General features: G+C 42.4%; 1 protein-coding gene across 1 annotated transcript in view; it reads left to right on the top strand.

The window, feature by feature from the left end:
• The window catches only part of UNC5B (unc-5 netrin receptor B), a gene marked incomplete at its 5' end in the record, with an annotated part of 170,260 nt that overhangs the window by 135,930 nt on the left and 20,889 nt on the right, over positions 1-13,441 (top strand). The window contains 5 exons of the mRNA XM_019507729.1: positions 5,823-5,966; positions 9,006-9,109; positions 10,512-10,692; positions 11,685-11,852; positions 12,478-12,642. Of these exons, the coding sequence (XP_019363274.1) occupies positions 5,823-5,966; positions 9,006-9,109; positions 10,512-10,692; positions 11,685-11,852; positions 12,478-12,642 (762 nt within the window). The remainder of the gene's footprint in view (positions 1-5,822; positions 5,967-9,005; positions 9,110-10,511; positions 10,693-11,684; positions 11,853-12,477; positions 12,643-13,441) is intronic.

Raw genomic sequence — 13,441 nt, forward strand, 5'->3', positions numbered from 1 at the left:
CATGTCCCTTTGACTTATAGCATAGTATTTCAGACTTTTTATTGTCCATAACTTTTTTTCCCTAGTCTTAACTCTGAGTTGACTTCATTCTGTAAGTTCTCGCTGGCCTGCTTCTCCACAGCTATTCAGTAAAGGAAAGTCCGTGTTTAACTGACAATTGAGCAATTCCACATAAAATCCCAAAGGCTCTTTCCTGCATTTTTCTTTTCCAGAGAATTTCTAGACTCTTAGATCTTATCTTCTAGATTTCCTAATAAATAAATATATTGAGGACTCTACTTGCTATGTGAGCTGAGTTTGCAAGTTGCAGGTCAAACCCATGAAAATTAAGGTTGTTGTGCAAGTTTAGGGATGGATGGCTGCCCTCAAGATAGGTGCCTCACAAATCAGCCTTTTCAGTCCCTCTCAGGTTAATGTTTCCTTCTGGGTTCACATATGGCAGCTATCTCTGTAGTTGGTGATTACCAGGAAAAGGTGTGGCAATGAAGTGAGGTTGTCATTGTTTCATTAGCGATAAGTGATTTCAGAAAGGAAAAATATTTCTTGTCTCCTGAGCTGTTCGTTCATACTTTCTTGTTTGCTGTGTTCAGATATTTTTCTATCTTGAACGAATGCCTAACTATAATTAAAGTTTCCATTAAATAAGTCTGTGCTGCGCTGTTGAACTTCTGCAAAGGTCCATGTAAAATGCACATGAAGGCTAAATTACTTAATTAGAATAAAAGTTACCAGCATGAATATCAAATGAACTCAGGATGTAAAGAAGCTTTAAATTCCCAGGAGTCTAGTTGCCGTGTAGTACTGTAATCCCAGCTGTGCCACCATAGCAGCAGCTAAAAGAGCCAAATGCCTGGTATGATTCATGCGTGTTAGTGGTTGAGGGCAGTGCAAAAGAGTATGGTAAAATGCAAGAATTTTATACTGGACCAGGTGTGGTAGCAGAGCAAACCCTTCAAAAAGCAGACAGTGCATGTAGCTATATGCAGTGTTGTGGAGCAGCTAATGTTTTGGTCACTACACATCTTTTATCTGTAATTAACTTGCAGCACTTCCTAGCATTTATATATCCACTATGGGTCTTTGCTCAGATTTGAAAATCCTCATACTGTAGAAAATAAACACTGGTTGTCTACTGCAATTCCTGTGCTCATTCAGTTCAAGAAAAGCTTCATAAGCAAAAATGTGTAAGATCTTCACCTGAAAACTTGGGCAGTTGCTTTATAGACATGCTATAGTTAAACAACAAGAGTTTGTTCTAATGTAATAAGATGGTGACTGCCAGTGGATTCTGTCCTGATGGAAGGAATGGGACTCTGTTTAGCACAACAAAAACACTCACAACACACAATGAAGTCATGGACATTTTTACTGCAGCTTGTCACAGTTCCTGGTTGTCACAGCCCTTGTAGACTTCCTACAGCTGGATGACACCAGGCTGCTGAGTTTGGGTTCCAGCATACTAGGACTCTGGGCTCTTAAGCTTCCTATGCTTTTAGTAGGCTGAAACAGTGGTTATTTCCTTGCCTTCTCTATCACAGATAGGCACAGTCTCTCTCTTTGTTACCCCTTTAGAGAAACTGGACCTGGGAGCTCAACAACCTGAGACCCTCTGCACATGCACATGCACATGCACGTGCACATAAATGCACCCAATCTCTTTGCCAGAGCTTCAGCCACCAACTCCCAGAATTCCAGTCTTGTAGATGCCCTGAGTTTAAAGGTAACTTCTTCCAGGACATGGGACAGTTGAAGGAAATACATAGGCTTTATAAGCATTCTGAAAACTAACAATTCCTTACTTCAGCTAGCACAAGAATTAGGCAGCTCTAAGGGATTTAGGTCAGAGTTTCTTAAAATAATCCTGGATCCATCTTCCTGCACATGGTTTCTCCAGTCAACTATAAGATGTTTGTCCATCTCCTCCCACTTCTGTACCCAGTGTCTTTGGGATGGTCCTGCAGTTAAAGGACCATCTAAGTTGTTCTTCCCTGACCAAGCTCTCTTATGTACTTTTGAGGTTTTTTGAGTCTCTCTTTGTCAGGTGAGTCCGTGTCAGCCTGGCAAGGTGATCAAAGTCCACCACCAAATGATCCACTGCTTAGTTACCTCCCTGTGGAGTTCAGACTTGACAAACTGGTTTACCTTCGGCAGTCGCCATTTCTTTGTTCAAAGATCCCATATTTAAAGTGGTGATTGTGGTTTGATGCAAATACACAGAGAAAGAACCCAATATCAAATGGATTTCATAAGATGGATGTATCCAAATCATCACACCTGACAAACTGCATCTCTGAGTAATGATTTCTCCAAATACCCCATCTCTGGTTGTTAGGCCTCTCTTTGCATCTTACTTGAAATTGAATCCTATGGTTCTTTTACTCACAGATAAGTCCTGTTTGTACCTACCTGATTCACCTCAGCAGGTCTGACATCTGGTCATTCTATTCTAAAAAAATGTCTATCAGAATTAGTGACCAAATAGCCTACCTCAAAGGCAAGCATTTATCTAGAACAAATGCCCTTAACATTTGAACATGCAGATCTAGCTTACCAGATGTTTAACCATCTTCCCCTGGCAAAACTAATTCCATCTAGTCTCTTCCACAGAGCCTCTCTCTGCCAGCTTATCTACCTGCCAGAGTTCAATCTTCACTCACAAAGCACATACTGTAAATTTGGTGACAAAATGCTGTATTCAAATAAGACCAAAAAGTTGAATTGCAGCTCTGAGTGAAAAACTAAATCTATCTGCAAAAAAAGAGACTGTGTTGTATGCTTACTAAAAAAATATTCACAGCTGGTATATCAGCCACTTCAACAAAAGAATCTGCAACCAAAATGGCATACTATACTAACAATATCCACATTGGTTGTCTGCTACTTCTAGTTAGAACAACTACAAAGTATAGTAGGAGTTGTAAAATTGCCAGTTGCAAACTTAAATATTTAAGCATTCAGTTTCCTTAACAGTGTGTCCTTGGCTAAAAAGGTAAGATGCGTGTCTTTAAAAAATAAACTTTTGATGATGTGCATTGAATAAAATGATTTCTAACATTCTGGCTGTATCTGATTCAAAACATTTCATGTGGAAGAAACCAAAATAAGCCAAGTCAGAGGGTGAATATCTTAGTCTGATATATAGGTAACATCTGTAAAAGCACACATTAGAATGTGACCAGCCACTTCAGTGGCCATGGAGAACCAGACAAATGAGTTTTAACTTGCCTAAGATTCATAAACTCTTCTTAGCCCTTGATGTGTTATTTTCATCTTGATTGTTTAAAAAGCTAACATGGCAGTTTAATTATGTAGATTATCTTTATATGGCCAGCTAAACTTTTCAGCCAGGATTTTCAAAAGTGGCTAGGTCCTTTTGTGAATCTCTCTTTTTGGGTTCCCAGTCTGCGACACCTTTAAGGATTCTCATCGTCTGTCCTGTGAAAATCAGAACCTTTTAAAGTATATGAAGTTGAGCACCCAAGAATTTTGGCATTCACCTTTTAAAAATCTGAATCTTCCTTTTTGTTTCTTTTTCTTTAACATGGAGATTTATGTTTTAATATTCTAAATTATACTGTTTTGTTTAACATATTTCATTTTTTCTATATAAAGATGGTAAAAAGAAAGTATTTTTATTGCATGGATAGAAATAAATTAACCATAATTTTCATTAAAAATACATCTGTACATGGCCTTGAACTCACTGACCAGGTTAAAATAGTAGGGTAGCCCTTTATCCTTTATATTGTAGACTTTGCAAATAGCTATACATTCCTGCAGGTTTCCATCTGACTCTGTCCATGAAGTAGAAATATTTTAAAACGGGGACAGAGGCAGTTGTTTTCAAAAATTGTGCTCCATGTTTTAAATGAAGCATATTCCTCAGTTCATATTGAGATTCATGTGTGATATGCTATGAAAATTAGAAATCGTTTACTGGCTGTTTTGTTTCTTCAACATGTTTCTTCCACTAAAATTACCTTCCAATTATTTTAATATGATACATATGTGATAGGGTTTGCATTAAAAAAGTTGCTCTGCTTGGGATTGTCAGGCAATTAAACAGATTCCACAACCCCTCTAGATACTAACTGGTGCTTAAAAAGCAAACAACTGAATCCTGTTGGTGACTTTCTATATAGGTCAGTGGCCACCCCTTTGTTAGACTCAGGGCACATCTTGGAAAATGCCAGCCCTTAGCTTTCACTTCATTTTTGACTGTGGAAAAATACTAGAGCAATTCTGTTGCAAAGGACTCTGAAAGACCACAATGTCAGAACGTTTTTGATCCTGTGGATTCCTATTTGAAATCTCTGGGTTTATCTTGTGAATCATGCATAAGTGTCTGCAGTCCTGACAGTGATAATATTGTGTGACACTCTGAAGCACCATCAAAAGGAGCTCACGGTACCCTAACTGCAAATCATTGCTATTGGTGATTGCTATAGGTCAATCATTGCCCTCAAATGACTAAAAGCAGTCCAGCTGGTTAAGGCAAATTTATGTAAACAGGAAGTCTCCTTCTATTCCCCAGTTGACCCACTTGACTGCTTGCCATGACCCCATTCAAATTGGACAGATTGCATTTCTCAGCTTAAGGACAGAACCCACTTCTCTCTTCTTTACTGCCTCCTCTCAAGCAACTGCTCCACCACATTCTGAAGAGCTGACTCATTGTTCTTGCCACTTACTTTCACTATCAAATATCAGTGGTCCCATAATTTATTTCCAAACCTCTCATATCTTCAGGCTTTCCTTGCTGGGTGCCATGGTAGCATGCTTGTCACTGGAACTTTAGTCTGTCCAGGTGTCAGCTAGACAAAAGTGATGATGTCAGCCTAATTTAGACACATTTAGTCTGTGCAAAAATGAGGCTTTCCCAGGACCCTCAACAAGATTAATAGAAATGTTTGTAGATTTTATTATAGAAAAAATCCAATGGAAAGAGTGTTTTGTTTGGGTTTAAACCTTTCACTGGCATGTTACATGTGTGTTACATGTGCTGAGCTACAGTGACGATGAGTTGCTATACCTTCCGCTGTAGGGTGTTGCTTCCAGCTCAAGTTGTAGCACTTTATTCTTTTAGCTCTGCCAGTTCCTGTCTAATTCCCTTGTATTGTCCAAGAGATTGGCCGTCATGCTCGTTTATGAAAGCCAGGAAGAATCAGTCTAGAAACATGAATTGATTAATCTACTTCCATGGCCTGGGCCCATGAAATGCAAAAAGACATGTGTAAGAATCAGTGGTGAGAAGTAAATGTGATGACTTCAGGGCTTTTCCAAATTTAATAGTGAAGGGGGTAGGGGATAAGATTCCAGGGCATTCAACTTCTTTTTTTTTTTCCTTAAATGTTAAGATTTTTCTTAAATCCTCCTACATGGCAACTGGAAAGAAAATAAGTATAGTCAACCCACAGACATAGTGTTACCTTTAAAGCTCCTCTGTGGCTGAAGAGAAATTGGACATGGGGAAAAAGAGGGAGAAGTGATTGCAGAGAGAGAAAGGAGAGAAACAGCTCCTGAAGAGGGCTGGCTGCTCTCTCTGTCAGCTGCACCATTTGATTAAGGGTGCCATACAATGTATATGGTCTGTGAAAACTAGTGAAAAATTACCTCCAGAGGCTTGATAAGGCCTTTTATACTGAGCCTTTACATCGTCTCATAAGTCTCCCTTTTTTACCCATAATTCTCCTGTGTGTGTGTTTGTGTGTGTCTGCGCTCATACAATTTGCTTCTGTATAGGTAGATTTCATAAAGCTTCTACACACAGGCTTTTTGTCCTTGCCCCCTCGATAACTCTTTGCTGCTTTTTCTCCTTCTAGGGATGCTCGTAAGGGAGGTCCAGATCGAGGTCTCCCGGCAGCAGGTGGAGGAGCTCTTTGGTTTAGAAGACTACTGGTGCCAGTGCGTGGCGTGGAGTTCTGCTGGGACCACAAAAAGCCGAAGGGCCTATGTCCGTATAGCATGTAGGTGTGACACTCGCAGTCACCACACAAACTATTTAAGTACTGCTGGCCCCATATCTGGCACAGACTTCTCCCTACCAGTCCATCTCCAGACTCTAAATGGGAAATCTTTCTCCTCAGCCCTAGTGTTTTAGATGGTGAGGAGTTCTTAACACATGTATAAATTTGGCAATCTCTACTGTTTTGCTATTTTTAATTAAGCTAGTAGCAGTTCCCTCTGCTCTTCCAGCCATCACATTCAAGGCTGCAGCCTCTCCTCACTCATCCTGGAATCTGGTGATTACTTACTAGCATATGCCTATGACTCCCCCTTTTCCACAGGGTATGCCCCCAATGTACAGCTTGCCCATGATGTCCACTGAGATGGATGTCAATTCCACTCCAATTTAATGCACCATTTGGTTCTACACAGAGTGCCAGAGCCATGCACCCCCACTGCACTGCTTCAGCCATGCTTGCTGGGCTTAATACAGGGAGTCAGTATTGTCACAGCACAGATTAGGGCCAGAAACTGCTAACAGGACTATTTTCAGCTCTGCCATTGACCCACTGTGTGACCCCTGGGTAAGTTGCTTAACATCTTTGGACCTCACTGTTCCTCCTGCTAAATGTGGATAATGCAACTCTGACTAGCAGATTGTGGTAATTAATTAGTAAATATTTGTACAGCCATTTCAACATATTTAGCATTTACAGAGGGCTTCATTATATTTAATGTCCCTGCAGTTAACACTTCAAACATAGAGTTGTTTTTTTTCTGATTCAACAAATGTAAGTCTTACATTCCTTACCAACCAAATGGATCATGCATTCTGAGGACAGGAATTCTCTTAACACTGGCTTAGCCTGCCATCCAAAGGATGTTCATAGTGATTCCCTCAACAAGAAAAATGTTGGAGACACAGTACATTCCGGTGTAGAAGCTACAGCCTTACCAGGGGAAGAGTTGTTCAGTGACTAGAGAAGTGTTACCTTAGAACACTCCTGCTGAAATATCAGAAGTCAATATGATATCCCAGTTTAACTGTGCCTTATGGTTGTCTTGTGTCCAGATTGCCCCTTTGCTATGTTCCATAGGAGCTGCGCAGCTGAGAAAGAGATGGGGAAGGTGCCTGTTGCCTAAACTTCCAGGGATGCATCTTGGTGAACCTCCTTCCTGCACACCCCTACAGTGACCCTCTGTAGGGTTTGATCTCCAGTGTGCTTTTACCTAGGTAGCAGCACCAGCTGTATGTGCAGGCATGGTGCGGTCTTCCTTCCTTCCAGAAATTTAGGGGCAAGACCAAAAAGCAAGGAGAAGTTAAGATGGAAAGTTTTATGCAACTCCTACCTGTAGCAGCTGTTTCCTCTCTTACTACAGTAATTGAGACACTGTAAGCCTACAAGACCGCTTTGAGACAGGGTGAAGTTTCCTGCCATCAGTTGACAGTGCAGAACCATTGCTTCAGAAAAAAATGGATGGCTGTTTGCTTTGAGGCTACAGCTTTAGTGGAATAGCCCTGTTCTGTTGTCTACCTTCATAAATGGATGCCAGTCTGGTGACATTTACTAATGGTCCTCACTGAGTCTCTTGAAATAATTGTGTCAATGATCCTGGGTTCATTATGTATCCTGAAAAAGCAGGGCAGGAAAATTGGGCTGTGACTGCATTTAGCTGTAATTGTAGTAATGCTGGTTGGAAGGCATCCTGCAGGGTAGGGCACCACCTAGTGATAAAGGAAGGGAGTGATTTCTCTCCCAGGAGTGTGCAGTAAACTTTGCTCAGCTGAACACTGCAATAGGCTGCTTGTCTTCTTCCTTTTGCAGTTTTGTGTGATGTGAAGAGATGTCTGTTCTTACTTATGAAGAGTAATTCCTTACAATGCAAATAGCTCTGATGATATCAAGGAGATTGTTGCTGAAATAAGATGCTCCTCAATATAACAATGGGAGAACTGTGTCCATGGATAGCATATTTCTGATAGTAAATTGGTATGAGCACTATAATAGCTGAAAGTGGCCAATTTCATATTAGATTCTATGTGACCTACAGTACAATTGTATGGACTGAAAATTTAACATACAAGGCATATAATAATGACATATCTCACCTGTAAGATACATGCATTTTTATTCTGTGTGTTGGGTTTAAAAGAAAAGGCATAAGGTCAGATATTCAAAAGAATTCAGCTGTCATGTAGGCACCTATTTGAAGGAGTTAGGTGTTTAGGAGTTGGCAGCTCCAAGGAGTTATTGGGCTCTCAGTATCTTTGAAAAATCTAGCCCTTGGGTTTCAGTAATAGACCTTGGGTAGCATGCATCTGAGAATCTCAGGGATATTAAATGGAACCAAGGAGACCTAATTCATAACTTCAATGCAAATGGTAATAGAGCTGCCTGTCACTCTTGGGTCATTGTATTCTAAAACATGCTGCCAAAAACAGTCTTCCTTTCCACTAGAGCATCTAAGTAGCAAACAGTGCCCCCTTGTGAGATACAGATTTCTAAATTTTGGATGGATATTTTGGTTAGCTATGAAGAAGAAAATGAATTCTAGGCAGATGCATATTGCCATTCCCCCTGCTGCCTACTTACAGCAGTTAAATTAGGGCAAGGATTATGAGTTTTATTTTAGGAATGGAAAAGCATATGAAAACTTGCCTTATCCGTGGGTGAGCAGATGTTGGCCTGTGTTCTGAGACATACAGTGTCAGATTTGGCCTCTTTCTGCTGAAATATATTTCCATCCAGAAGACAAGCATACATTTAAGAAACAGCAGATTTTTACATTGCCAAGGACAAGCTAGAGCACAAAGGGCAAGGTAGGTGGTTGATGAAGATCTGACACAGGTGCTAGTGATACCCAGAAAAATCTAAAGAAGTAGTGGGATGAAACAAGTCAGAGAGTCCTGAGTGTTCTGGTCAGCCAATGTTTCAAATGATTTCCAGATAATTTTATTTCCCTGTTGGTCAGAACATATAGAGTTCCCTTAATGTCACATGAGTTGCTTCATGCCTGTCACTGGTTGCTGATGCTTGGGGCTCATTTATGCTTTTCAGACTTGAGGAAGAACTTTGACCAGGAGCCTTTAGGAAAAGAAGTCCCACTGGAACACGAGGTGCTTCTGCAGTGCCGTCCTCCTGAGGGAGTACCACCAGCAGAGGTAAGCAGGGCTTTCTCTCCTAAGTCCTCAACGACAGAGCCAGTCCAAAGGGGCATGCTAGGTAGGCAGTGCCAGCATACTGGGACTTGTTTTACTCCCACAAGAAAATCTCTATTTGCATTATCATACACTTACAACAGATAGCCGCTTCCATCCTGTCATTCCTTGGGATGGTTTTGCCCTGCATAGACAGAATTTTATATTGATGCCAACCTTGCCAGGGGCCCCTCAGCAGCAGAAAACGTATTTTCTATTGAGTCTTCCCACCAGCAGTAGGACAGGCTCCATCTCCTCCTGGAGAGCAGCACTGGCAGAAGAGGAGGTGTGGCCACAGCAGTGGGGGATGTGCATATTTGCTGCACCTTCTAGGCAGCCTAGGATACTCTGGTTCTTGACCTTGTACTGTGTTTGTATCTGAGAACACCTGTGAATGCTGCAAATACACAGGCTACTTACATCTCAAGTAGGAAGTAACTGGATTAAGTTTTGAAAAGCTTCCTGAACTACCTGGTATCTTGTCATTTTTAGCAGATAGGCAGGTTTGTGTTCAGGATCTTACTTCCCAATACCTTTTTCTGCTATGAATTTTTGCGTGCCTTTAGATAGAAAATCAAGGAATTGACTGGCAATTGGTAACTGCACCATCCTCCCCCCAGTTCTTTCCCTCCTTGCCTGGACACATCTATGGCATCAGCAAAGGCTGATCATGAAAGTGCCAGCCAGCCTGCCAGGCTCACTGTCATGCCCTGCTGTTAAATCCATGGAAACCTGCTATATCTCCTAAACTCTTCTTAGCCCCTGTCTCTGAGCACACATATTCCCACGCTTGTCCCTGCAATAGTACTCTCCTTCCAGCTGGGATTGCTAGCCCCTCAGCAGTTTGTCAGCTGAGTTCCAGTTCGGGAGAGAGGACAAGAGAGAGATTAGCCACATCCTTGCAGATGGATTGGAGCTGTGATGAATGGCCTCACTTTGAGGCCGTCAGCTTTCATTATTCAGCAGAACTGTTTATTTTGGGCAGTGGATCTGTTATTCTGACATCTAATAACACACTTAACCTCAACACCTGTTCAGTCCACCCCTCCCTCTGGTACACGCTGATCTGCCTTTAACCCTTTGTAGTACTGATCTGGGAGAAGAAAGGCAAGAGATGGCTTGTTTAAACATTGCAGGTAAAAAAGAAGCAATAGGGAGCTGGGAAGATCAACATGAACTTTCCTACCAAAGCAAGGCCTTGTACAAACCAGTCACCTTTTGTCCTTTGCCTCAGTTACTCTCTACTGTCATATTAGCATATTATTTGTCTTTCCTCTCTTTTTCTAAATTTTCCAACATTCCACCACTTTCTTTGTCCTTTACCTCCTCCTCTTGCTCCTCTCTGTCTGTCCTCCTTTCTGTTTAGGTGGAGTGGCTGAGGAATGAGGATATAATTGACACCACTCAAGACACCAACTTCCTGATAACAGTTGATCATCACCTCATAATCAAGCAGGCCAGGCTTTCAGACACTGCCAACTACACCTGCATAGCCAAGAACATTGTAGCCAAACGCCGAAGCACCACAGCCACCGTCATTGTCTACGGTACTGACCCTTTCTTTTAGCTATATTGTGTTTCTGCAAGCCAAGGAGCATCTTGTGTTACTACTTGTGGCTGTATTCATATAAAGTCATCAGCTGAAGTATATGCATAATATGAGGGAGATAAATTATTCCAGGCAGGGAGATCTCTGTTGCTACTGCCTGAGGTGAAAGAGAATCTCCATCAGCTTGTACCAGTATCAGTTTGTTATGAGGGCTTCTGTAGGCAAACCTGAAACAAGATAAAAAACTTCCTCTAGTTTCTAGTCTTGGTTCAAATGAGGATGGGCTGCTATTTGAGCAAATCTAAGAGTTTCTCAGGGAAGGCAAAGGCAAAGCTGGATTTGGCTGAAATTTACTTGGAATTTGGGGTTTGTGAAACCAAAAGTAAACCCTGGTTTTGCAAATCTCAATGAATCTAAATCAAAGAAAAAAGGCCCAACTCGAATGTGCAGATCAGGTCCTACTTAATTCCCAGAGCAAAATAGGTACTATTTTCCATTCTGCTTTTCTGAAAAGTTCTCCAAGGTGAAAATATTTGTGAAGTGCAAAATCCTGTGATGTCTCTTCAGCTGACATAAGCCAGTCCAACTACTCTGTGGTGTGAAACAATTTGCCCTTTTCAACAAAAGCAAGGTGTAGTTGGGTGGTATTCAGTTGTTGTGGTGATAACAGAGATGGAGGTTGTTGATTTGTAGGAAACTGTTGTCACTGGTTCGGGTAAGATTGAAGGAGCCCAGTGGTTGACTGCTGACTTGTGTCGTTTAGTCTATGAAGCAGCAAAAGAGCTAGGTACAACTGTTACCTTGTGTGTGGTGACCCAGTCTGGTACATTCGTGTAGCTGTAGAGTTTTCTCCAGCAGCAGCTTTATCTGTTTCAGGCTGTGGCTGCCAGGTGAGAAAGAATGAAAGTGAATGGATTGATGTGAGTTATTCTTGGATTCTAGGCTTTGAAACCCTCAGAGTGGCATTTTTGCTATCTTCTCTGTTCACAGTGAATGGTGGCTGGTCCATTTGGTCAGAATGGTCAGCTTGCAACAACCGCTGTGGCCGTGGCTGGCAGAAACGTACCCGTACCTGCACCAACCCAGCTCCTCTCAATGGTGGTTCCATCTGTGAGGGACAAGCCTTTCAGAAAACTGCCTGTACCACAATGTGCCCAGGTAAAGAATGACTCGTGCAGCAGTCTGAGACCAGCCAGAAATATGGCAAGTGCCTCCCCTTCTTGGATTTCCCAGGTCAGCAAGGCCTCTAGTGCTCCTGAGGACCTAGCAGAGATGCAGTGTTATAGAGGCAGGGCTGTAAGAGGTCAGATGGACAGTGTCTCAGAACAGCCATCTTCCATTTAGTGTGTGGCATCTTTTGCCTAGTGAACACTCTTACTATGCTGTCTGAAAATGGAAGGTCCCAGAGGTCAGAGCAGCTGTGCATGTTACATGCATGGCTGTTCTGTTTCAAGGGTCCAAGGTTCCCCATCTCCAAGTGAGCCTGAAGTATTACTTTGCCCTACCATCCAGAAAACAAGCCACCCATGAGATAAATTTCCAACTCTCCATGACTTGGGTTGTTAAAACCAACTTAAACTTTCATTTCCTAAACTCTGAATTCAGAGATTGTGCTGTTGCTGAGGCTTCCTCCAAAAGTTTCTCTGGCTTGTTGTCTGTGAAGATATGAGAAGCCCAGATGCTTCTGCATCTTGTAATCCCATGCTCTTTTCCTTTCCCCATCTTTAATGGGTCATTTTCTCTTTGTATGTGTGTCTATGTGTGACTGTTCCCTGGAATGCAGTAGACGGAGCATGGACAGAGTGGAGCAAGTGGTCAGCCTGCAATACAGAGTGCACCCACTGGAGGAGCAGGGAATGCGCTGCTCCATCCCCAAGGAATGGAGGCAAGGACTGCAGTGGGGTGCTGCTGGACTCCAAAAACTGCACTGATGGACTATGCATGCAAAGTGAGTGAGCAACTGAGCCTGCCCTGGAACAGCACAGAAGAGAGGGTGGAGTGAGGGAGGAACGGCACAGCCTTAATAATACTAGGAAAGTTTATTAGGACAATTTTCTCAAAATAGACCTTACACACTAAAGAGTTTATTTCTGCCTTTGCATGGGCAGCAGACACTGTGCCTGGTGTCCTGCCATAAGTGGGCAAACAGTATAACTTAGGCTCTTGTCTTCCCTGAGGTTACAATCAGAACTCATTCTGGTTGGGCCCAGAAGTGCAAGTGTAGTTCCACTTACCACTGCAAGTGAAGTAATAGAAGTTCCAGCCTGGATATCCAAGGCAGCCTGGAATGGATTCTGATTACACTGGTGCCCAGAGTGCTGCTGAGGTAGAGGTGTGGGGATAGTGAGGTACATGAAGTCATTGGACTCAAAAGAAAATGAAAGTTATTAATCGTGCTAGACACACTCACTTAGGTGGATACATTCTTCAGAATCATCTGCTGACTAGGGCTGTGTGAAGCTTCAGGTGGTGATTCAATTCAGAGGAGATTTGGCCTGATTCAGTGGCCGAATCTCTGAATCCAAATCAAATCAAGACCAGTTACAACATCCAAATCAATTTGAAGCTCTCCAGTTCTTCAGAAAAGATTTGGAGAGCTTCAATGTTTTGGACAGTCCCCAGCCACTGCAGCAGAGACCTGCAGCTGGACTTGGAGCCGGTAAGTAGGGGGTGGGGGAATGGGGGCTAGAGGAGGGGGGAAGGGACCATGGGGGAACCCCTGCCAGGCCCCATCCCCTGCCTGCTCC

The sequence above is a fragment of the Gavialis gangeticus genome, unplaced genomic scaffold (genome assembly GCF_001723915.1).
Source record: "Gavialis gangeticus isolate Ggan-Ray unplaced genomic scaffold, GavGan_comp1, whole genome shotgun sequence".
Classification (NCBI taxonomy): Eukaryota; Metazoa; Chordata; order Crocodylia; family Gavialidae; genus Gavialis; species Gavialis gangeticus.